Genomic DNA, 23,598 nt, shown 5'->3' on the forward strand with positions numbered 1-23,598 from the left:
CTAGCCTTATTTTCGCATAGTTTTTCTTTTGTTGATAATGGCAAAACGTAATAGTCAGGCTTAAAAACATGTCCCTCATATGTAAACCGTGCGAGTTACATCTCAAAAAGCATAACACATTACATATTCAGCAAAACATGCAGCAGACGTTAGCCAGACAACCTACCTGTTCACTGGGTGTATCACAATGACACTCGAAGGGTTGCAAATTGCTTAAAAAACTGTCAAGCTTAAAGTGTTAACACCATACATATACTTTTGTTTCCGGTATTGTTCATGATGGATGTATTTTGTTATACACACATTCCTTTATATTTTAATTTTCATTCAAGTATTTGGTAGGCCTTCCAAAAAAAAGAAAAAAAGGAGGGTTCAAGTTGCAGAGTTTGTAAATGAACATGAACCAATAAAACGTGTTAACCCACTCAGCTTCCGGTCTCCCAATACCTGACTCTCGCCCTGATAAAAAGAAGACATGGTGAAGGCACGAAAGATACTACCAATAGAAATACATTGTTTTTAGAATCGTTCTGAAACTGAAAAATCAATAGATTAAATTGCTTGGACTGGGTTTTCATTGTACAACCTAGGTCTACAATCTCTGAATTAAAAATACAAATATTGATCCTTGATCACATAGAAACATATCCAAATGTAGTCTGTCCTGAAAATGATGAAAAGAACATGACCTTTTTTAAATAATACCAATGTGGATATGTAACAGGGACAGTTATGTCTCATTTGTATATAATATATTATGTAAATATGTCTATATAATTACACAAAATCTGTGTTTATTCTTGTTTTATCTTGTGTTAATACCTGACGCAGTAGGACTCACATCAGTATGTGGAACTATAATTTTAGCGTGTACCCCTACGTTCCTTATGTATGTGACACTGTTCCCCTTTTTTTCGCGGGGTTCATGCATCGTTCTCCCCTTTTGATACTGATCTCTGTGGGAGAGGTAGGCGGCTCTTCAGCCAGAAGCAATTTCCGTGTTTTAGTGTCGACTTTATGCACTTTAAGTTACTTTTTATTACTTATTTTTGTTGTAGTGTCTCACGGGTGTTCACAATGTATTTCTGTGTTGTTTAATTTGTATAGGGGCACGTTAAAGAGAGTACTGACTGGAGAAATGTTTTCTTTCTGTCGCTGTTTCGTCAGGTATGTTGTGTTACTTTTTACGTTATGCCCTTTTGATACTGATCTCTGTGGGAGAGGGGCACGTTAAAGAGAGTACTGACTGGAGAAATGTTTTCTTTCTGTCGCTGTTTCGTCAGGAGTGAAAATAAATGTACATCCTGAATGAAGCTACACGTCTGGGTCGTCGTCTTTCTACACAACACAACGCAGAGTCAGACACAGCCGGTTACACTTGGTGCCGTGACGACCCGTTGTATCCGCGACCAGCGCCGTCTGGTCCCCGGGGTAAAGCTGCTGCCCACCGGCGGGAAGAAGGAAAGACTGGAGTGTGTGTTTTTTTTCCTCTTTTTTTTTTTCCCCCCGCTCTTGCTGCGACGGCAGGTGCGTTAAAGGGACAGTGTACATATTCAAATTGAGAGATGCACTGAGTCTGAGAGGACACTTATCACTGAGTATATCTGTCTATCTGTGTTTTATCATTTTATTTTATTTTAGTGTTTTATCTCTTGTGGGTGGCTTTAAACTGTGTTTTGATTGCTTTGTGGGATTTTTTTGTTGTTGTCATTAACAATATGGATGTTAGTGGGCATGATGTCACATTTGGGTTGGGGAGGGGCCAGCGACTTAAAGGTAGTGAAAGATTTGGGTTCACTAGTGATTTCAACCCGACATTAACACCTGCTGCAAGCTCCACACCTATTATGCAGCCAGACCGTAAACTTACACAAGTAGTATCTGTTGAAGCTTTTGGGGAAATGATAACAAGTTTGGCTAAACAGATAGGTGAGAACATATCAAGCACCATGCACCAGCCCAGTGCTGCCCAGCCTCAGTCTCCCACCAATCCACATCCGTCCCACCAGGCTGATTTGTCTCAATTGAAGGTTGTGGTGCAGTCAGACACCAAGGCTCCGCCTTACTTCAGGGGTGATCGTGCTGATGTATTTTCTATTCATGAATGGGAGGACATGATGAGATGTTACCTGAATAGAGTGAAATGTGACACTCACGTAGAAAGGTTTGATCTGATTATGTCAAGACTAACAGGTAAAGCCAGGGATGTGGTGAAAGTGTCAATCCGCAGCCGACCTGACTTGAGTGCGACCGACCTGCCCACAGCTGTGTTTGACATATTAAAGGGTAACTTTAGTGAGCTGTCATACTCTAACTTGCCCATGAAAGATTTTTACGGCACTGTTCCACGTGCTGGTGAAAGTGCTATGGACTATTGGATACGCCTTAACAAGTCAATAGATGCTGCGGACGAGTGCCTCCGGAGGCGAGGTAAATGTGTAGATGACCCCAGTGCAGAAGTGGTCTTGATGTTCATTAATCACTGTCCTGACCCCAGTCTCGCCATATCATTCCAACTGAAGGCACCTGAGCGGTGGACCACGGCTGAGGTTCAGGAGCGTCTGGACGCCCATATGAGAAATGTGAGAAAAACAGCAGCGCAGTCTCATAATGTGGTGGGTCTGTCAGTTTATAGTCAGAGCCCTGTGACTGATTCTTTTCGCCCTGTCAATCTGGGGATGTCTCAGGCCTCATTAGCGCACCAACCAGACCCCCCTCCCAACTCTCTACCGGCCACTGCCCTTGCTTACAGTCAGCCTCAGCCAGACCATGCTAGGGTGAGTCCCCAAGTGTCCCCCTTATCCCTGCCTCTCTCTGCTGTCTCTGACCCAGCCCCTACCACCGTCAACCCACCTACTACCGACGCTGGTGTTCAACAGGTAGTTGCAATGTTTGACAGAGTTCTGGCTATGTGCAACGCTTCCCTTACAACCAGTCAAAGGCCAGACTACCATCAGCCAGGTAACCACCAACAAGCCCACCGTCAGAATGGTCAGCCAGGCAACCACCAACAAGTCCACCGTCAGAATGGTCGACCCCGTTACCAGCAGGCATCTGAGTCCTTTCCATGCAAGGTTTGTGGCTCCAGGGACCATTCAACCCATGCACACTGCAGGCTTTACAGATTATGCCTTAACTGCTTCAGTCCTGGTCACATAAGAAATCAGTGCCCACAGGCCTCTCCTTCCTCAGCCATGCCACCTTCTCCCTCCAATGCTGGTTTAAACTAGCCCGCCCGTGCAGTGAGAGGGATAGCATGGGCGGCACTAGTGACACCCTCAGTGAGGAAAATGACTTAAGATCAACATATGTGAACTGCTGTAGTAATCTTCCTGATGACAAAACTGTGATTGCTGTGGGTTCACATAGAGTTGAAGGAGCCAATGACTTGTTTTATACCCCAGTGTTAGTAGGGGGTCAGTCAACTTTAAGGGGGATGCTTGATTCAGGGAGCATGTCATGCACACTCAGCGAAGAGGCAGAGTCCAATCTTAGAGCTGCTGGTGTCCTCCCTTGTCCTCAGCCTGTGCCAGAGAAGGTGGTCCTAGTTGGCTGTGGTGGCCTTATGACACAACCCAGATGTATCTATGACCTGGAGATTGAGGTTTACGGTTCTAAATTCATTGTGCCAACTTTCCTTGTCCCAGGGCAGAGAGACGAACTCATTATTGGTAGCAACGTCATCAGGCCCATATTACAGAGGATGAAGTCTGATGAGAAGTACTGGGAGCTCATCCAGTCCAACACCTCAGACCCCGACTGTGAGCAGTTTCTTCAGTTGCTCAGCTGCATCACTCGTTGGTCTGGTCCTGAACTGCCTGACAAGGTTGGCACGGTCAAGCTACGGCAAGCTATCACTCTAGCACCACAGAAGGAGTATCTGGTGTGGGGAAAGCTACCTGGCAGTGTTCCTGTGTCCCCTGGGAGCACTGTCATTGTGGAGCCCACCTCCTCCCGTTCAGCCCCCAAAGACATTATTGTGGGACGGGTTGTGGCACCCATGTGGGGAGATCGTTGGGTCCCTATGAAGGTCCTTAACCCAACCAAGAGTCCCGTGACACTACGCCGCAATGCTAAAGTGGCCGATGTGTTTACTTGTGTCGCGATGGAAGACCTTCCCCTCTCTCAGGGTGTGAATAGGCCACAGACCAGTCAGGCAGCTGACCCTCCTCCCAACTCAGATGCCAGCTCTACCCACACTCAGCAGCTTAAAGACTGTGGATTGGCAGACATCGACCTCGAAGGCTGTGCGGTGTCAGATGAATGGAAAAAGAGACTCTCTGAACTGTTGCTCACTTACCAGGATGTCTTCTCCAAAGACAAGCTGGACTGTGGGGAAGCGAAAGAGTTCGTCCACCGGATTCATCTCACTGATGATCACCCCTTCAGGCTACCCTATCGCCGTGTCCCTCCAGCACACTATCACAAACTGAGAGAGGTGCTGTCTGAGATGGAGTTGAAAGGCATCATCAGTAAATCAGTCAGTGAGTATGCATCGCCGCTGGTCCTTGTCTGGAAGAAGTCAGGAGAGTTAAGGATCTGCACTGACTTTCGCTGGCTTAATGCCAAGACCGTCAAGGACGCCCACCCGCTGCCTCACCAGGCCGACTGTCTTGCTGCCCTTGGTGGAAACGCCTTTTTCAGCACCATGGATCTCACATCGGGGTTCTACAACATCCCCCTCCATGAGTCTGACAGGAAGTACTCGGCATTCACAACACCCTTAGGCTTGTATGAGTACAACAGACTTCCCCAAGGTCTTTGCAACAGTCCCGCGTCCTTTATGCGGATGATGATGAGTGTGTTTGGTGATTTGAACTTCTCCAGCCTCCTCTGTTATTTGGACGACCTGCTTGTCTTTGCTCCATCCGAGGAGGAAGCCCTGAAACGGCTGGAGACTGTCTTCTCGCGGCTCAGAGCCAACAACCTGAAGCTGTCTCAGAAGAAGTGCTACTTCCTTCGCAGGACTGTGGGGTTTCTGGGTCACGTGATAGACAGCAGTGGCGTCTCAGTCGACCAAGAGAAGGTGAGGGTCATCTCAGCTTTCGGGAAGGAGGATCTCATGAACGACGACGGTTGCACCCCATCTCAGCGGAAGGTTAGGTCTTTCCTCGGGATGGTGCTGTATTATCAACACTTCATTCCTGGCTGTTCTTCCATCGCAAAGCCACTCTACGCCTTAACTGCAGGGCAGAAGAGGAAAGCCAAGGGCTCTTTCGGTCGGAGAAGAGCTGGCACCTTTCGAGAACTGACTCCTCAGGATTGGACCCCTGCCTGTGAGAAGGCATTTGATGATCTGAGACACGCACTCCTCAACAGCGTGGTGCTGGCACACCCAGACTTTGATAGGCCTTTCATCCTCTCCACCGATGCTTCCCTTGATGGTCTGGGTGCTGTACTGTCCCAAATTTCTGCTGGTGAGGAGAAGGCAAGACCCATCGCCTTTGCAAGCAAAACTCTCAGTCGCAGCCAGCTCAATTATCCTGCACACAGACTGGAGTTCTTGGCTCTAAAGTGGGCGGTTTGTGAGAAGTTTAGCCACTGGCTCAAGGGTCACAGATTCACCGTCTGGTCAGATAACAATCCTCTCACATATATCATGACCAAGCCGAAACTTGACGCCTGTGAGCAGCGGTGGGTTGCTAAGTTGGCTCCGTATTCCTTCGAAATCAAACATATTCCCGGCAGGTTGAACGTGGTGGCGGATGCCCTCAGCAGAGACCCTTTCGTGAAACCTTTGAGGGAACGGTTGCTGCGTGAACCCTACTTGGAGCTACTGGACCAGGTCTGTGACGTCAGTGATGGGTCTGTGCAAGATGCCTTCCGCCTCACCTGCCAACCACAGTCACTGGAGGGTCCATCTCACTCTGACGCCATTGAAGGTTCAATGTCTGAGGATGAGGTCTCTTCTCTTCTTTCCTCCTTGGACGAGTGGGACTCTGCTCCTAGGGAGCGTGCAGCCTCCCTGGTTGATCACCTCACCACCTTTGAACCACCTGGCCAGGACACGTTGCATTCCCTATCTCTTTCTGAGCTGCAGTCACACCAGCAACAGGACCCAGTAATTTCCAGGGTCGCTCTCTATGTTGACAGGAAGCGCAGGCCTTCCAGACGGGAACGCTACAATGAGAGTCAGCCGACTCTGAGAGTCTTGAAGCAGTGGGATAAACTGACTCTTCTGAATGGCGTCCTCTACAGGGTCACGAAAGATCCCTTGACTAGACAGAAGAGGTCCCAGTTCGTGGTGCCGGAGTCGCTAAAGGCAGATGCATTATCTGGTGTTCACGACCATGCTGGCCATCAAGGTCAGCCCCGCACACTGTCTCTGGCCCGCCAGCGTTTCTTCTGGTACGACATGGAGAAGGATGTCCGCAATCATGTGAAGCACTGCCACAGATGTGTTCTCAGCAAGACTCCTGAACCTTCCGCAAGAGCCCCACTGGAGAGCATTAAGACCTCTGCCCCTCTGGAGCTTGTGTGCATCGACTTCTGGTCAGCTGAAGACCGTCACAACAAGTCTGTGGATGTTCTTGTGATCACCGATCACTATACAAAGTTGGCACATGCTTTCCCCTGCCAGGATCAGACAGCTAAGAGAGTAGCCAAGAAGCTGTGGGACAACTTTTTCTGTGTTTATGGCTTCCCTCAGCGCCTTCATTCTGACCAGGGAGCAAACTTTGAAAGTGAGCTGATTGCTGAGCTCTTGCAGTTGTCAGGGGTTGACAAGTCCCACACCACACCTTACCACCCTATGGGGAACGGCGGCACAGAGAGGTTCAACCGCACCCTGGGCAACATGTTGAGGTCTCTACCACTTCGCTCCAAACAGAAGTGGCCGCAGATAATACAGACAATGACTTTCGTGTACAATTGCACTGTCCATGAGACCACTGGGTTCGCGCCCTTCTATTTGATGTTCGGGAGAATCCCAAGGCTGCCAGTGGACCTTCTGTTCAGGAATGTACTTCATGATGTGACTGTGTGTGACTACAATGCCTACGTGAAATCCCTCTTGGAAGACCTGCACTGTGCCATGGCACTGGCCCAGAAAAACTGCACAGCGGAGCAGAGACATCAGAGTGACCAGTATAACAAACGGGTCAGGGGCCAACCTCTGTCTGTCGGTGACCAGGTGCTGCTGGCGAACAAAGGCGCCAAGGGAAAATGCAAGCTTTCTGACAAGTGGATGCCTGTTGTGCACACTGTGGTGGCCTCAAAACCAGCCCTCCATATCTACCGGATCAGGGATCCAGAGGGACATGAGCGTGTTGTTCACCGAAACCTGCTGCTGCAAGTCAACTTCCTTCCGCTGGAGGAGGCCTCGGATGGTGAAGATGATGCTCCTGTGCCCGCACCTACCCCTAGCATGACCGATACCGCTCCGGCATCTGATTGGCATGGGACAGAGGTGTCCGAGTTAGACACAGCAGCTGCAACAGCTGGGCCATCCCTAGCTGGTTCCCTCTCGGATGTTGACGGGGAGGATGGCCGCACCGCCTCATGGGTCCTTGAGCAGTCCCCTTTTGATGACTCTGTTCATCCAGACCACCCACCACCTCCTTCTGTGTTGGTCACCCCCGTTTCTAGTGACCCTGCAACTGCTGTAGAGACCCCAATGGCTTTCCCAGCTCCTCTGCCACAACGGCCCCCTGCCAATAAGCGTCAAGCATCACATGTAGATGGCCAGGTTACCTCACGATTCGGCAGAGTCATTAGACCTGTGCGCCGCTTCATTGAGTCCATGGCACAACTTGAGTCCCTTCTTGAGGGTTGAGATAAGGCCGCGTGCTGTTATTAATGTGTGAAATGTGGCGTGTTAGCCATTATTTGTGCTCTGGTGATATACTGCTGTATTGACCCTTTTTTTATTTTATTTTTCGCTCATCCACATCGTTTGGCCAGGGTGTGGGGTGTAAACTGCACCTCACCTTGTCTGTAGAGTACTGTGGGTTCTTGCTGGGCCCAAGCGAGTCCCTCATTCTCTTATCCTTTAGGTAGGAAGCTCTTATTGCTGTTTCATATGGTTTTGTTGCTTGTTGTAATGGCCAGTGTGTTTATATGTGGATTGTTTTGCGACCCAGAATTTTGCATAATTCTAGCGGGGTGAGTGTAACAGGGACAGTTATGTCTCATTTGTATATAATATATTATGTAAATATGTCTATATAATTACACAAAATCTGTGTTTATTCTTGTTTTATCTTGTGTTAATACCTGACGCAGTAGGACTCACATCAGTATGTGGAACTATAATTTTAGCGTGTACCCCTACGTTCCTTATGTATGTGACACTGTTCCCCTTTTTTTCGCGGGGTTCATGCATCGTTCTCCCCTTTTGATACTGATCTCTGTGGGAGAGGTAGGCGGCTCTTCAGCCAGAAGCAATTTCCGTGTTTTAGTGTCGACTTTATGCACTTTAAGTTACTTTTTATTACTTATTTTTGTTGTAGTGTCTCACGGGTGTTCACAATGTATTTCTGTGTTGTTTAATTTGTATAGGGGCACGTTAAAGAGAGTACTGACTGGAGAAATGTTTTCTTTCTGTCGCTGTTTCGTCAGGTATGTTGTGTTACTTTTTACGTTATGCCCTTTTGATACTGATCTCTGTGGGAGAGGGGCACGTTAAAGAGAGTACTGACTGGAGAAATGTTTTCTTTCTGTCGCTGTTTCGTCAGGAGTGAAAATAAATGTACATCCTGAATGAAGCTACACGTCTGGGTCGTCGTCTTTCTACACAACACAACGCAGAGTCAGACACAGCCGGTTACAGATATATGAAATGTTTTCTGAAAGTTGTACAAACAGTAGATTCTTTTCAGATGTTAAACACTTCCTCATTGGTTAAACTTTTCCAGACCAATCGTGTCCCTTGGTTAAAAAAATGAACTTGGAGTGACAATGAATACTATTACATCCACCACCGTTACAGCGGAACATCAGTGATTATGTGTTACAATGGCATTTGTTAGCAACCAGGAAATGACACCACTAAGGACAAACAGATGAGAATGCTGCGTGGGGTCTGGGTGCCGTGTTGGCGGGAAGTTGCGCGGCTCGCTGCTGCGAGGAGCGGACAGTGTGAGCTGGGTTCATTTCCTTCTCACTGCGTGGGATCTGCAAGACAGCGTATGGACGCCCCCAAACGTGGCGCACCTACAGTAACCCCTAGATTCCACCGGGTCCGTCTGCACCGCGCTACGGCCGCGTTCACAGCGATCGTGGCCACTCTAGTCCATGGGTGCTATTCCACCAGACACGCTGCGTTACGGCTAGAAGCGTCCCAGAAGCGTCCCAGAAGCGTCTCGGCGCTGCTCCGCTAAAAATAGGACGCAAGTCTATTTTTGACGCGACCCATTGCATGGCGCCGGGCAGGAAGTGGAAGGGTCTGAGAATCCAGTCAATCCCCAAAATAAACTAATTTTGCACACCCTATCCCTCAGTAGTCTTTCAAGTGGGAGGAGAAATGCCAGCGTTCTCTTCCGGTTTACAGGCACTGTGTAAATTATATAGAATAATTATGATGATGAATGCATTTTTTTACCACTAAAATACAGCAACACATCTTTGATTCATGTCGTTTATAACTGGAATATTACAATTATTATTAACTAGTCTTTCCAGGAAATATGCCCAAATCAACAAAAACTTTTGAGAAGTTTTTTTATCTTTCTCAAATGCTTATTTTTGCTTGGTCCTGAATTTTTTATCTAGATCTTAATGGCACAAACCTGATTCAATAGTCTTCCTCCAAATTTAGAGCATGGAGATTGGTTGACGGACGCCTCCTAAAAATGCATTTGAGGGTTCAGATTGTGGGTTTGAGCTTCCTAATGTGCTATGCAATTTAAAAAAGTATTTAAGAAAGAAACATACAAAACGTTATAGCCATACAAAATATAACTTGAATAGTTACTTTGTCCGGAAGCTGCATAAAAATGTCCAAGGAAAAATATCCAATAAAGTTTTCTCCATAACAAATATAAATTCAGAAGAACCTGTAGGGGGTAATTTATAGTTGTATTAATTTTAATGCATAAAATCAAAACATATTTACTAAAAACATATAAGACCTTTTTCTACCCTTTTCATAAGAACAACTTGATTCAATGCTGTGCAGCAGTTATAATTTAAAGTAAGACATAGGGGAAATATAAACTACCAACAAAGGTGCAAGTGTAAAATATAGACAATGCAAACATATTAACAAAGGTGGTTAAAGATAAGGATCACAAGTTGCTCTTAACTCAGGTTACTTCATGATCATAAAAATAGCTATGTGACACTTCTCATATATCTATGATTAACTCATTAAACATAGATATATATGAAAAGTGTCATATAGCTATGTACAATATTACATTTCTACAGGTACATGTATATTAAACAATTTCAATATTTATTTCTATTATAGCGCCTATTGTGCAATTTGTTGCCCTTTATGCTCCATTACGTTAAATCACATGTTGGAGAGCGTGAGAGTCGTTGTCCATGATACTTGCTGTGCATCACAGCGTCCTCCTCACTGACACCACCACATAAAGGCAAGTGCCACCCGTTGGAGTAAAGCAGTCCATTCATATTCTGCTTTTCCAATTAAATGGAAAGACCAATTGCATAAGCTAAATATGTATAATTATGTTTTATTGATGGTGCAAAGCAAAACAAATTCCCATTCAATACACATAACATTTTGTTACATTTTGTCAGTACTGTTTAACAGGCCATTCATTTGGTGTACAATTGTCATACATTGTAACAGGGCTGCAACTAACTGGGGTTAGATTTTGTGTGAAACGTTGCACGGTTAAAAGGAGGAGTCATAATATTTATATACTAGGATAGTTTCCTGGTTACCAGACTTGTCACCATGGCAGCTGCTCCTTTAATTTCAGAGCATGGGAATGTATTACCACCTCTTAAAACCTCTTTGACTGTTCAGATGGTGGGTTAGAGCTTCCTATTGTACTGTGCAATTCATTTGAAACTTGAGCCTAATACACTAACTCACCTTTCACATTCCGGGAAATAAAGCACACACAAGAATATTGTTTGGTTAAAAGTGAAAATGGGTCTTAAGGTATATAGAGAGAGAAAGTGTTTTTTAATCAGATTTAGTTCATTTAGAAAGATCATAAAGAAAACATAAGAGGGGGGTGTGAGCCTAAAATATAAGCCTTTGACCTTGATCAAACACAACGTCTCTTGCAACTAAGAGTGATTTGGAGAATAGTGCAACATATTGGAGTACAATGACAATTAATACGTTGTGCACAAGCTGAAAACAATATAAACAAATGAAAGACTCTTTCCTGATATGATGAAATTGTTAAGTTCTGTCATCATTATAAATCTACATGAAGTTTCTATGGGGACACTTGAACCCTTTGAAGGTTTGTCACGGTAACTGTGTGGGCTGTTCCACTCGGGAGCTGGTCACCAAAAAACTAAATGGACAGAAAACAGAAGTTATATTTCATTCCTTTCATTAATTATGTTGAGTGAGGAGCTTTCACATAAAAGCCATACATCCAATAGTGTTTTACATACCTGTTTAACAAGTGCAATAATGGTTCCATTGCTGACATCCCCAAAGGTAGTTAATCTCATCTGTAGGTGTGCCAGTGATAAACCTGATGGGATTAAATCACATAATATGGAAATAAATACATTAATCATTCATGTGTCATGAAGTTGAAAGAGAAGGGAAAAATACAAAATTGGAGTCAAGTACCCTGTGATGTTGGTTCTTCTGGAGTCGATATGATCAGGGTCGTTGAAGAGGTTAGAGTTGTTGGGGCTGCAGTTGTTGCAACTTCAGTTGTGAAGGAGACAGTTGTGGGGACTGCAGTTGTAGTTGTTGCAGTTGTGGGGACTGCAGTTGTGGGGGCTACAGTTGTGGGGGTTGCAGTTGTGGAGGCTGGAGTTGTGGAGGCTGTAGTCATAGGTTCTCCAGTTGTGGAGGCTGCAGTTGTAGTTGTTACCGTTGTGGGGGCTGTAGTAGTATAAAATGCAGTTGTTGTTGTTGATGCAGTCGTGGGGCCCACAGTTGTAGGGAACCCAGTTGTAGCAGCTACAGCGGTAGGGGCTGCTGTTGTTGTAGCTGCAGTTGTATGGGCTGCGGTATTGGGGGCTTCTGTTGAAGTGGTTTGAGTTGTTGGGGCTGCAGTTGTTGCGACTTCAGTTGTAGTGGTTGCAGTTGTAGAAGCTGCAGTTGTAGGAGTTACAGTTGTGGAGGCTGCAGTTGTGGAGGCCGCACTCATAGGAGCTGAAGTTGTGGAGGCTCCACTCGTAGGAGCTGAAGTTGTGGAGGCTCCACTCGTAGGAGCTGAAGTTGTGGAGGCTGCAGTTGTAGTTGTTACAGTTGTGGGGGCTACAGTTGTGAGGGTTGCAGTTGTTGCGAATTCAGTTGTGGTGGCTACAGTTGTGAAGGCTGCAGTCGCAGGCTCTCGAGTTGTGGAGGGTGCAGTTGTAGTTATTACAGTTGTGGAGGCTGCAGTCGTATCCTCTCCAATTGTGGAGGGTGCATTTGTAATTGTTGCAGTAGTGGGGGCTACAGTTGTGGGGGTTGCAGTTGTAGGAGTTGCAATTGTTGCAACTTCAGTTGTTGAGGATGCAGTTGTGGGGGATACAGTTGTGGGGGCTGCAGTTGTTGGGACTTCTGTTATGGTGGCTACAGTTGTGGAGGCTGGAGTTGTGGAGGCTGCACTCGTATGAGCTGAAGTTGTGGAGGCTGCACTTGTAGGAACTGAAGTTATGGAGGCGGCAGTTGTAGTTGTTACAGTTGTGGGGGCTACAGTTGTGGGGGTTGCAGTTGTTACAACTTCAGTTGTGGTGGTTGCAGTTGTGGAGGCTGCAGTCGTAGGCTCTCGAGTTGTGGAGGGTGCAGTTGTAGTTATTACAGTTGTGGAGGCTGCAGTCGTGGGCTCTCCAGTTGTGGAGGGTGCAGTTGCAGTAGTAGCATTAGTAGGGGTTATGGGAGTTCCACTTGTAGGAGCTGCAGTTGTTGCGACTTCTGTTGTGGTGGTTGCAGTTCTTGAGGCTGGAGTTGTGGAGTCTACAGTCGTAGGCTCTCCAGTTGTGGAGGGTGTTGTTGTAGTTGTTACAGTTGTGGGGGCTACAGTTGTGGGGGTTGCAGTTGTAGGAGCTGCAGTTGTTACGCCTTCAGTTGTGGTGGTTGCAGTTGTGGAGGCTGGAGTTGTGGAGGCTGTAGTCATAGGTTCTCCAGTTGTGGAGGCCGCAGTTGTAGTTATTACCGTTGTGGGGGCTGCAGTAGTATGAAATGCAGTTGTTGTTGTTGATGCAGTCGTGGGGTCCACAGTTGTAGGGAACCCAGTTGTATTAGCTACAGTGGTAGGGCCTGCCGTTGTTGTAACTGCAGTTGTATGGGCCGCGGTTGTGGGAGCCTCTGTTGAAGCGGTTTGAGTTGTTGGGGCTGCAGTTGTTGCGACTTCAGTTGCGGGGGTTGCAGTTGTAGAAGCTGCAGTCGTAGGAGTTGCAGTTGTGGAGGCTGCAGTTGTGGAGGCTGCACTCATAGGAGCTGAAGTTGTGGAGGCTGCACTCGTAGGAGCTGAAGTTGTGGAGGCTGAAGTTGTAGTTGTTACAGTTGTGGGGGCTGGAGTTGTTGGGGTTGCAGTTGTGGATGCTGCAGTCGTAGGCTCTCGAGTTGTGGAGGGTGCAGTTGTAGAAGCTGCAGTTGTAGAAGCTGCAGTCGTAGGCGTTGCAGTTGTGGAGGCTGCGGTTGTAGTTGTTACAGTTGTGGGTGCTACAGTTGTGGGGGTTGCAGTTGTGGATGCTGCAGTCGTAGGCTCTCGAGTTGTGGAGGGTGCAGTTGTAGTTATTACAGTTGTGGAGGCTGCAGTCGTATGCTCTCCAATTGTGGAGGGTGCATTTGTACTTGTTACAGTAGTGGGGGCTACAGTTGTGGGGGTTGTAGTTGTGGGGGTTGCAGTTGTAGGAGCTGCAGTTGTTGCGACTTCAGTTGTGGTGGTTGCAGTTGTGGAGGCTGGAGTTGTGGAGGCTGTAGTCGTAGGTTCTCCAGTTGTGGAGGCTGCAGTTGTAGCTATTACTGTTGTGGGGTCCACAGTTGTAGGGAACCCAGTTGTAGCAGCTAGAGTGGTAGGGGCTGCCATTGTTGTAGCTGCAGTTGTATGGGCTGTGGTTGTGGGGGCTTCTGTTGAAGCGGTTTGAGTTGTTGGAGATGCAGTTGTTGCGACTTCAGTTGTGGTGGTTGCAGTTGTAGAAGCTGCAGTCGTAGGAGTTGCAGTTGTGGAGGCTGCAGTTGTGGAGGCTGCAGTCGTAGGAGCTGAAGTTGTGGAGGCTGCAGTTGTGGAGGCTGCAGTCGTAGGAGCTGAAGTTGTGGAGGCTGCAGTTGTAGTTGTTACAGTTGTGGGGGTTGCAGTTGTTGCGACTTCAGTTGTGGTGGTTGCAGTTATGGATGCTGCTGTCGTAGGCTCTCGAGTTGTGGAGGGTGCATTTGTACTTGTTACAATAGTGGGGGCTACAGTTGTGGGGGTTGCAGTTGTAGGAGCTGCAGTTGTTGCGTCTTCAGGTGTGGTTGTTGCAGTTGTGGAGACTGGAGTTGCTGCAGTCGTGGGCTCTCCAGTTGTGGAGGGTGCAGTTGCAGTTGTAACAGTAGTGGGGGCTAGAGTTGTGGGGGTTGCACTTGTAGGAGCTGCAGTTGTTGCGACTTCAGTTGTGGTGGTTGCAGTTGTGGAGGCTGGAGTTGTGGAGGCTGTAGTCCTAGGTTCTCCAGTTGTGGAGGCTGCAGTTATAGTTGTTACCATTGCGGGAAATGCAGTAGTAGAAAATGCAGTTGTTGCAGCTACAGTGGCAGTTGCTGCCATTGTTGTAGCCGCAGTTGTATGGGCCGAGGTTGTGGGGGCTTCTATTGAAGCGGTTTGAGTTGTTGGGGCTGCAGTTGTTGCAACTTCAATTGTGGTGTTTGCAGTTGTAGAAGCTGCAGTTGTAGAAGCTGCAGTTGTAGAAGCTGCAGTCGTAAGCGTTACAGTTGTGGAGGCTGCAGTTTGGGAGGCTGCACTCGTAGGAGCTGAAGTTGTTGAGGCTGAAGTTGTAGTTATTACAGTTGTGGGTGCTACAGTCGTAGGCTCTCGAGTTGTGGAGGGTGCAGTCGTAGTTATTACAGTTGTGGAGGCTGCAGTTGTATGCTCTCCAATTGTGGAGGGTGCATTTGTACTTGTTACAGTAGTGGGGGCTACAGTTGTGGGGGTTGCAGTTGTAGGAGCTGCAGTTGTTGTGTCTTCAGTTGTTGTTGCAGTTGTGGAGACTGGAGTTGCTGCAGTCGTGGGCTCTCCAGTTGTGGAGGGTGCAGTTGCAGTTGTAACAGTAGTGGGGGCTAGAGTTGTGGGGTTTGCACTTGTAGGAGCTGCAGTTGTTGCGATTTCATTTGTGGTGGTTGCAGTTGTGGAGGCTGGAGTTGTGGGGGCTATAGTCGTAGATTCTCCAGTTGTGGAGGCTGGAGTTGTGGGGGCTATAGTCGTAGATTCTCCAGTTGTGGAGGCTGCAGTTGTAGTTGTTACTGTTGTGGGGGCTGCAGTAGAAGAAAATGCAGTTGTTGCAGCTGCAGTGGCAGTTGTTGCCGTTGTTGTAGCTGCAGTTGTATGGGCCACGGTTGTGGGGGCTTCTGTTGAAGCCGTTTGAGTTGTTGGGGCTGCAGTTGTTGCGACTTCAGTTGTAGTGGTTGCAGTTGTAGAAGCTGCAGTTATGGGGGTTGCAGTTGTTGCGACTTCAGTTGTGGTGGTTTCAGTTGTAGTGGTCACAGTTGTAGGGGCTATAGTTGTGGGAGCTACAGCTGTGAGTGCTACAGTTGTGAGGGTTACACTTGTTACGACTTCAGTTATTGTGGTTCCAATTGTGTGAGCTGTAGTTATATGGCCTTCAGTTGTAGGGGTTGGAGATGTGGGGCCCGCAGTTGTGGAGGCTAGACTGGTAATACCCTCAGTTGTATGAGCTGCAGTTGTGGGTGCTACAGTTGTAGGAGCTGCAGTTGTGGGGGCTACAGTAATGGGGGCAGCTGTAGGAGCTTCACTCGTATGACCTGCAGTTGTATGAGTTGCAGTTGTTGGGGTTGTAGTTGTTGGAGATGCAGTGTTGGTGCCTGTTACTGGAGAGATAGGGGCTGCAGTTGTGGCTGTTGAAATGAGGGATGTGGAAGTTGAAACTGGATTGTTGGGGCCTGTAGTTGTCATGGTTGAAATTGTAGTTGAGGTGGCTGCAGGTGTAGTGGTTGAAACTGGAGTTGTGGTGGTTGCACTTGAAAATGGAGTTGGGCTTGTGGCACTTGTTGTAGATGAACCTGTAGTTGTGGTTGCAGCCATTGTGATTATATAGAATACTTTTAGAAAATATATCATTTTGATGTATCCTTAAAGGTCCCATGTCATGGTCATTTCTACTAGAATAGATTTACATTGTTCAATGCTCCAAAATCACATTGGTTTTCTCATACAGGATCTATGTATAGTATGTGTATTCACTCTCTGTCCTACACGCTTTGTTGGAGCTCCTGCCCCCCCCCCCCCCCCCCCCCACACTCCCTCCTTATGAGCCTACTGTGCTCTGATGTGTGTTTATGTGTTACAATGGCATTTGTTAGCCACCAGAAAAAGACACCAGTAATGACAAACAGATGAGAATGCTGCGTGGGGTCTGGGTGCCTTGTGGGCTGGACGTTGTGGGGCTCGCTGCTCCGCCCTTTGAGGCTCAAGGAGCGGACAGTGTGAGCTGTATTACTGGGGATGTTTCCTGGTTACTGTGTGGGGTCTGCGAGACAGTGAAGCACCGAGGAACTCAGCCCGAGCACACACACACACACACACACACACACACACACACACACACACACACACACACACACACACACTCTCTCAGCCAGGCTGAGGGTGTGCTCCAACGAGGCATTCTGGGGCAGCATAGACAGGTATTTTCTGTGTTAGAGTTGTACTCGCTACAGGGTGTACTTTGAGGGTTTGTGACTTTGCAGACCGTGTACATTCATAAAAAGCTACATAACACACAAGGGGATGGGTAATAACCGGAAAAGCATGACATGGGACCTTTAATAACAAATCTCACCAACGAGCCCAGTCTTTTGTACACTCAACACATGGAACATTGATTTTGATTAAATTAAATTGTCAACGCATAATTGTATTAGGTTAGTTGAAAACCATACTATTACATTGAACCTCATATGTTTGTATTTAAACTTGATATTGCTTTCAACTAACTTATACAATTATGCACAATCTGTTACAAAAAACAACTAAAGTCAACTTTTCAATCTTTTCAATGCAGGTATATCATTGTGTTCAACTGTCACCAAACAGTTCAACAACTATTTTTGGGGTTTTGAACATCCTTCTTCCTAAAATGATCCTAAAGTGTTCTGTATTCTGCATAGTTCAACACTGACTGTAAATTAAATATCCAACAGAGGATTTTTCTAACTCAAAGATGATAAAACCTAGACAGATGTTGAGTGCTAAGATTTTTTTTTATAAGAATTACAATTGGATACAATGTTTAGCAGAAATACATTTCATAATGAAGAAGTGATTTGCTCAGGATTTATTTATAATCTCTTGTTATTTATTCTTCAAGGTCCTTGACAGAGGATCATTCAGAATACCATCTTGGAATTTATACAGAGCAAATGATTAAGCTCTACCACATTTTTATTAAATGATTACATTATATTTTAACAGGCTTTAGGAAAACAGTTAAATGTGTTTGCATTTTTCTAATGAATAATAGTATTATAGTTTCTAACAACAACATTTAAGTTTCAACGAAAGTTTATTTCAGAAGCGAGCAATAGTAGGCAATAACATATCGCAATATATTGCAAAAATAACACATGTAAGAAAGAAAATACAACCCATACCAACAGTGAAAGCCATAAAGAATATCACTAATAAATACCTTGTCCAATAGCAACATAAAAATATCCAAATAAAAATATCCAACAGAGGATTTTTCTTTCCATTTTGACCAGTGTTAATTCTCACAACTCCAGGTATAGTGAAGTCCTTCGTCAATGATTACCCTCTGGGCTTAGTTTGTGAATTAGCCCTCCCTCAGCTTTGGAGGGAGTGACAAAGCTTAGTAACAGAGGTTACTTTCAAATAACCTGAAAAACCAGGTAACACAGATATGTTTACAAAATAAAAGACTCTACAAACTAAATCATTAAAACAAACAATTGAATAAAGTATAACAGTTATCTTTCAGCCTGCAGCAATAATCCTGCTTTTATTCTGATGTATTAGTTAACCACTGAATTAATCAGCCTTTAGTTGGAAAGTCTGAGTAGTCTTTTTTTCAGTCACATTGTGGTTTTTAGTTTGAACGCTTTTCATAACTGAAATTACCCTTTTTTAAAGCTTGACAATTCACCTTGATATTTATCCTATATTCATGTGAATGATATTTGTTTGTAGTAACTATAATAATTGCGTGACACTGTTACTATTATGTAAACACAACTGAACTTGAGTCACAATGTTTTCTCTGAGAAAAAAACACGTAATACATCAGAAACATAAGGGGAATTATTTCTGGTTGCACTAATTTAAATGCATAAAGGCAAAACATACTGTATTTACCAAACCGTTTTTTATAACTCCAAGACACACTTAAAACATTTAAGAGGTTAAAACTGTCAAACTAATATTTTGCGAACATAACGATGTATACGAGTTTGATATTCCAGCAAAGATCTTCTTGGTTTTAGAACTGCTTTAGCTTGTTTCAGAAAACTGAAGCTTAAATGGAGTGGAAAAAACGTGGGCTATGGCCAAGGCCAAAACTAGATTAGTGTCAGTGTCAAGGTTGTCAAACAGGTTTCTTATCCTTGTAACGCTATTCCTCTATTTATCAACACATCTGCTCATATTATTCTACATTATGATAACCTGTGCTGAGGCCCTTATTTTGTGCTAGCTTATAGCAAATAGTAATGATCTGTTGTTTCTGTGAAATAGTTTTATTGCAATACTGTCCTTAAGTACATTTTGGGGGATATTTCCTTTTTTGTTACTTTCTAATCCTACCTTTAGGCAATGTTTGTAACAAGTTACTCTTCAGATTGAGATTAATAATACAACATAGGCAATGTTGTTATATAATTATTCAAGATTCAAGGATTTAAACGTTTATTTTCATATGCGCAACAAGTTAAACATATTAAGTCCCAGGCTCCTCCAACAATGTAATGTACAGTATACTTATGACATAAAAAGAAATATAGAAATAAAATAGTGCAAGAGACACAATGGTGCAAGGAACATCTAAGAACAAGTCAAATAAATACTTATACACTACTAGAATAAGATAAAACAGACAGTAAAATTAAACACTGTCAGGTAAAATAAAAATACGGTATACTGTAAAAGTATATGAATATGGGGATTTGTGATAAACAGCAGTGTGTACTTTAAAAATATTTAAGTACTAACATTTCATAGAGCATAGGAGTGCAACAGTCTTATTGCCATGTGGGAAAAAATGTATCCCTGAGTCTGGTGGTCTTGGCCCAGATACTGCAGTTCGATCTGCCTGACAGCAGATTTGATTAGATTTTTTTATTTATTTTTATTTGCAGACATAAAATTATGCACATATTAAAGCATCAATATTTAAATCCGTTCTTATAATTTATGATATTTAAAAATGTTTCATTCTGCACTAAGAATATTTTGAAAATGTTCTACTTTGAGTAGGCTATATATTAAGCGTATAATGTTGCATTATACATTTTAATGCAGGACTTGACATTTAACCGGTTAGGGCTATTTCTACATCTTACTCAACCACTGGATAGTACAGGCTGTTTGCTGGACTAAATTATAGTGGGTTACACAGTAAATTAGTTTCAACATAATAGAGAGGCAAAGTCCCGCCCATCTACTTCCATGGGACCTTATTTCGGAAAAATAATGTATTGAAGTCAATGGGAGAGAAAACGTATCTTTCAATCCCATTTGAATTGTGCCACGAATTACACATGATGTTTGTCAATCTTAAAAAATAATTTCCAAGTCAAAAAAGTCACAGTTTGTCGTAAAACTGATGTAATATAAGATGAAAATACGCAACTAGAAAGACTACAAATCCCAAAATCCCGATCCCGCATGCTGGCTCTTATGTAACCGACTAACTCCCCTTTTGTGTATCTACAGCTCTCAACATGCCCAGAGTAGTGATTTTCACCCCTTTTAAAACTTTTCGCCTCATTCTGAAAGAAAGAAGCGAAATGTGCTAACGTGATGGTCGTCTTGGTGTGTGGTGCGAGACGGGAGATGTAGTTCATTGCGCGGTTTCACACAAAAAAAGTGTTAGTTCACAGTTTTACGACACATTTTTTTTTTTTTTACTTGCAAAATTATCTTATAAATTGACAAACATTATGTGTAATTCGTGGCACAATTCAAGCGGGATCGAAATATAATCTTTCTCTCGCCATTGACTTCAATACATACATTTTCCGAAATAAGGTCCAATGAAGGTCCACCGGAAAGGGAGGGACTTCGCCTCTCTGAGTGCCACAGTGATGCGTCCTAAAACCCGGAAGTAAACTCCTTCCAGTTCCTTCGACAAAAACCAATGCATTTTGGAAAATATTTTAAAATAATGTCTGTGGTTGACACAAATTGAAGAGACAGATCACGTTTTGTTCAGCCGGATAATATCCACATGTTTACCCAACTTTTATAATTTTCGAATCATAAATCTATCGATCATAAATCTATTGATTAGATTGGAACTATATGGCTGCATCTCAGGTCGGTTAATTTGAATCCTCGCGTCCCTCACTGGCTCGTTTCCCTGCGTTTAGTCCCTCCCACCAGGGAAGCATGGAGAGACGCAAGGAAACGAGAAGCAGGGAAATGAGTTTTAAGAGCAATGGGACGTCCTTTCCTCCGGAGCATCACGTGAAGCGACGTCCGTTTGTGAGCACAGCTGTTCGTCTGACAGCAGCCAGCTCTGTCCCCGTTGTTTTCACCAACCCCCCCGCCTCTGTTAATGTAGTATATAGTGCCGCGCACGTATACCATCAGGACGTTACTGATGGGGTGCGGCTGCGGAATGATAGGGCGTGTATGCAAGCCCGCATCTATGACGCATGGATGCATCATGACGGAAGACCTGTTACATAAATAAAGATGCCTCATACAAAGGTCTACGAAGACCTCATTACTCTCCATGACCTGCGGTCAACTATATAACATAAAGGACTATTACATGGTGTTAGAAGTCGGTCCAGTTCTTCATTTTGCCGGAGGTGAACAGATGAACGTTTTGTTAGCCTAAAGCCTAGCTAACAGGTGCGGTCCCCAGAGAACGGAGTCGCAATTTTTTTCGGAAAAAAGAGAGATGGATCGATTCGAATTACCATCTCCACTGGTACTCACTGGCAACTTGGGAGAAAACTGGCGACGATGGGAACAACGCTTCCAAATCTACATGACCGCGAGTGCTGCAGACGGTAAGGACAGGAAGATTAAAGTGGCCATACTGCTGCATGCACTAGGAGAGGAGGCTCTTGAAGTTTACAACACGCTAGACATCGCACATGGTGAAGATGAAGGTGAAGAAGAAGATGAACACACTGTCAATGATATTCCAGCAGCATTCAGAGCCTATTGTCTGCCTAAGAAGAACACAGTGTTTGAGAGACATCAGTTTTGGGCACATCCTATGTCAGGTAACACCATGATTGAGAAATATTTGACAGAGTTCAAGCAAAAGAACAAGGATTGTGAATTGTATACCACAGAAAATTACATGATCAGAGACAAGATTGTGTTTAGTATGAATGACCAGAGACTGAAAGAGAGACTTTTAAGAGAACCTAATCTCACATTAGAAAGGGCCATAGATACCTGCAGAGCTGCTGAGACGTCCAAAGTTCAAATGCTAGCTATGAATGCAGCAGCCCAGGAGATGTCTGTTCTTGCAGTGCACAAGAATAGTCGACAAGGACAAAAGACACGCACACCGCCTATACAACGTACACAAGACATGGGACAAAGGCATGAAACATGCAAACAATGTGTAAAATCACACCAGCCAAGACAGTGTCCAGCATACAGAGTATCCTGCCATAATTGTGGAAAACAGAATCACTAGGCAAAAATGTGTAGGTCAGCTAAAGCCCAACATCACAAGACAGTACATGATGTTTCTCCGGAAATAGACACCCTACATATTGGGACAGTGAGCATTGATCAGCTAAAGTCTAAGGCTGACAAGTCGTGGCATTATAATGTAAATGTTGACTGCATGTGTGTGAAGTTTAAGTTGGACACAGGAGCAGAGGCCAACGTCCTGCCACTGAAAGTATTCACAGCGATGACCTGAAAAGCCAGACGTGAAAGAAGAACACACCTCAAACTGCAGCCTACAAAGACAGTGCTGGTGGCATATATGGAGGGATGAGATTGAAGCCGGAAGGGGTGGTCACACTCAAATGCTCCACTCCCAAAACACAGGCAAGTCTGACATTTTATGTTTCCAGGCACCCATCCATTCCCATATTAGGAAACGAGGCATATGAAGAACTGCGCCTGGTGAAAAGAGTGGACATTGACTCAATGGAAGTGAAACATCCCACAACAAAAGAGGAGCTCATAGCTCAGCACCCAACTGTCTTTCAGGGTTTAGGTGAGTTTGCTGGAGAATATCACATCCACACTGACCCCAAGGCCACACCTGTCATACATGGCTGTAGGAAAATACCACTGGCAGTAATGGACAGACTGAGAGACACTCTCGATGACTTGTTACAAGCTGATGTTATTGTACAGCTAACTGAGCCTACACCATGGGTTAATAGCCTGGTGATCACAGAAAAGAAAGACAGAAAAAAGTTACGGGTTTGCTTGGATCCCAGTGACTTAAACAAAGCTATACTCAGGCAGCACTTCTCCATTCCAACGACCGATGAAGTCCTGTGCAAACTAGCTGGAAATAAACTTTTCACAGTGCTGGATGAAAAAGATGGATATTGGCAAATAAAGCTAGATAAAGAGTCATCCATCCCTCAAAACGATGCAGAGAAACTAGTCCATGCATTTGTTACTTCAAGGCTGGATTATTGTAACTCCTTATTATCAGGGTGTACCAAGAAGTCAGTCAAGTCGCTTCAGCTGATTCAAAATGCTGCAGCTCGTGTACTAACCAGAGTTAGGAAAAGGGACCACATTACTCCTGTTCTGGCTGCCTTACACTGGCTCCCTATAGAACACAGGATAGAATTTAAAATTCTTCTTCTCGCCTACAAAGCCCTTAATGGGCAGGCGCCATCTTACCTTAAAGAACTCATTATACCCTATTGTCCTACTAGGGCATTGCGTTCCAAGAATGCAGGGTTGTTGGTTGTTCCTAGAGTCTCTAAAAGTACAATGGGAGCCAGAGCCTTTTCTTATCAAGCTCCACTTTTGTGGAATCAGCTTCCAGTTTGTGTTCGGACGGCAGACACCCTATCCGTTTTTAAGAGTGCGCTTAAGACCTTCCTTTTTGATAAAGCTTATAGTTAGGGCTGATTAGATTCAGCCCCTAGTTTTGCTGATATAGGCT

The 23,598-nt window shown here is 44.8% G+C and overlaps 1 protein-coding gene across 2 annotated transcripts in view; it reads right to left on the reverse strand.

Moving 5' to 3' along the window:
- Nucleotides 1-10,014: 10,014 nt before the first annotated feature.
- The window catches only part of LOC307036477 (uncharacterized protein), a 41,848-nt gene continuing 28,264 nt past the window's right edge, over nucleotides 10,015-23,598 (reverse strand). The window contains exons 1-4 of one of the 2 annotated variants that reach the window (XM_079676833.1): nucleotides 17,941-18,798; nucleotides 11,732-16,312; nucleotides 11,548-11,630; nucleotides 10,015-11,444 (exon numbers count right to left, since the gene is read on the reverse strand). In XM_079676833.1, the coding sequence (XP_079532959.1) occupies nucleotides 11,364-11,444; nucleotides 11,548-11,630; nucleotides 11,732-16,312; nucleotides 17,941-18,004 (4,809 nt within the window). In that variant the 5' untranslated portion in view covers nucleotides 18,005-18,798 and the 3' untranslated portion in view covers nucleotides 10,015-11,363. Of the gene's footprint in view, nucleotides 11,445-11,547; nucleotides 11,631-11,731; nucleotides 16,313-17,940; nucleotides 18,799-23,598 lie in introns of those variants that run through there. The other variant, XM_079676832.1, reaches the window with a different exon arrangement.

The sequence above is a fragment of the Notothenia rossii genome (assembly GCF_949606895.1).
Source record: "Notothenia rossii genome assembly, chromosome: 1".
Lineage (NCBI taxonomy): Eukaryota > Metazoa > Chordata > Actinopteri > Perciformes > Nototheniidae > Notothenia > Notothenia rossii.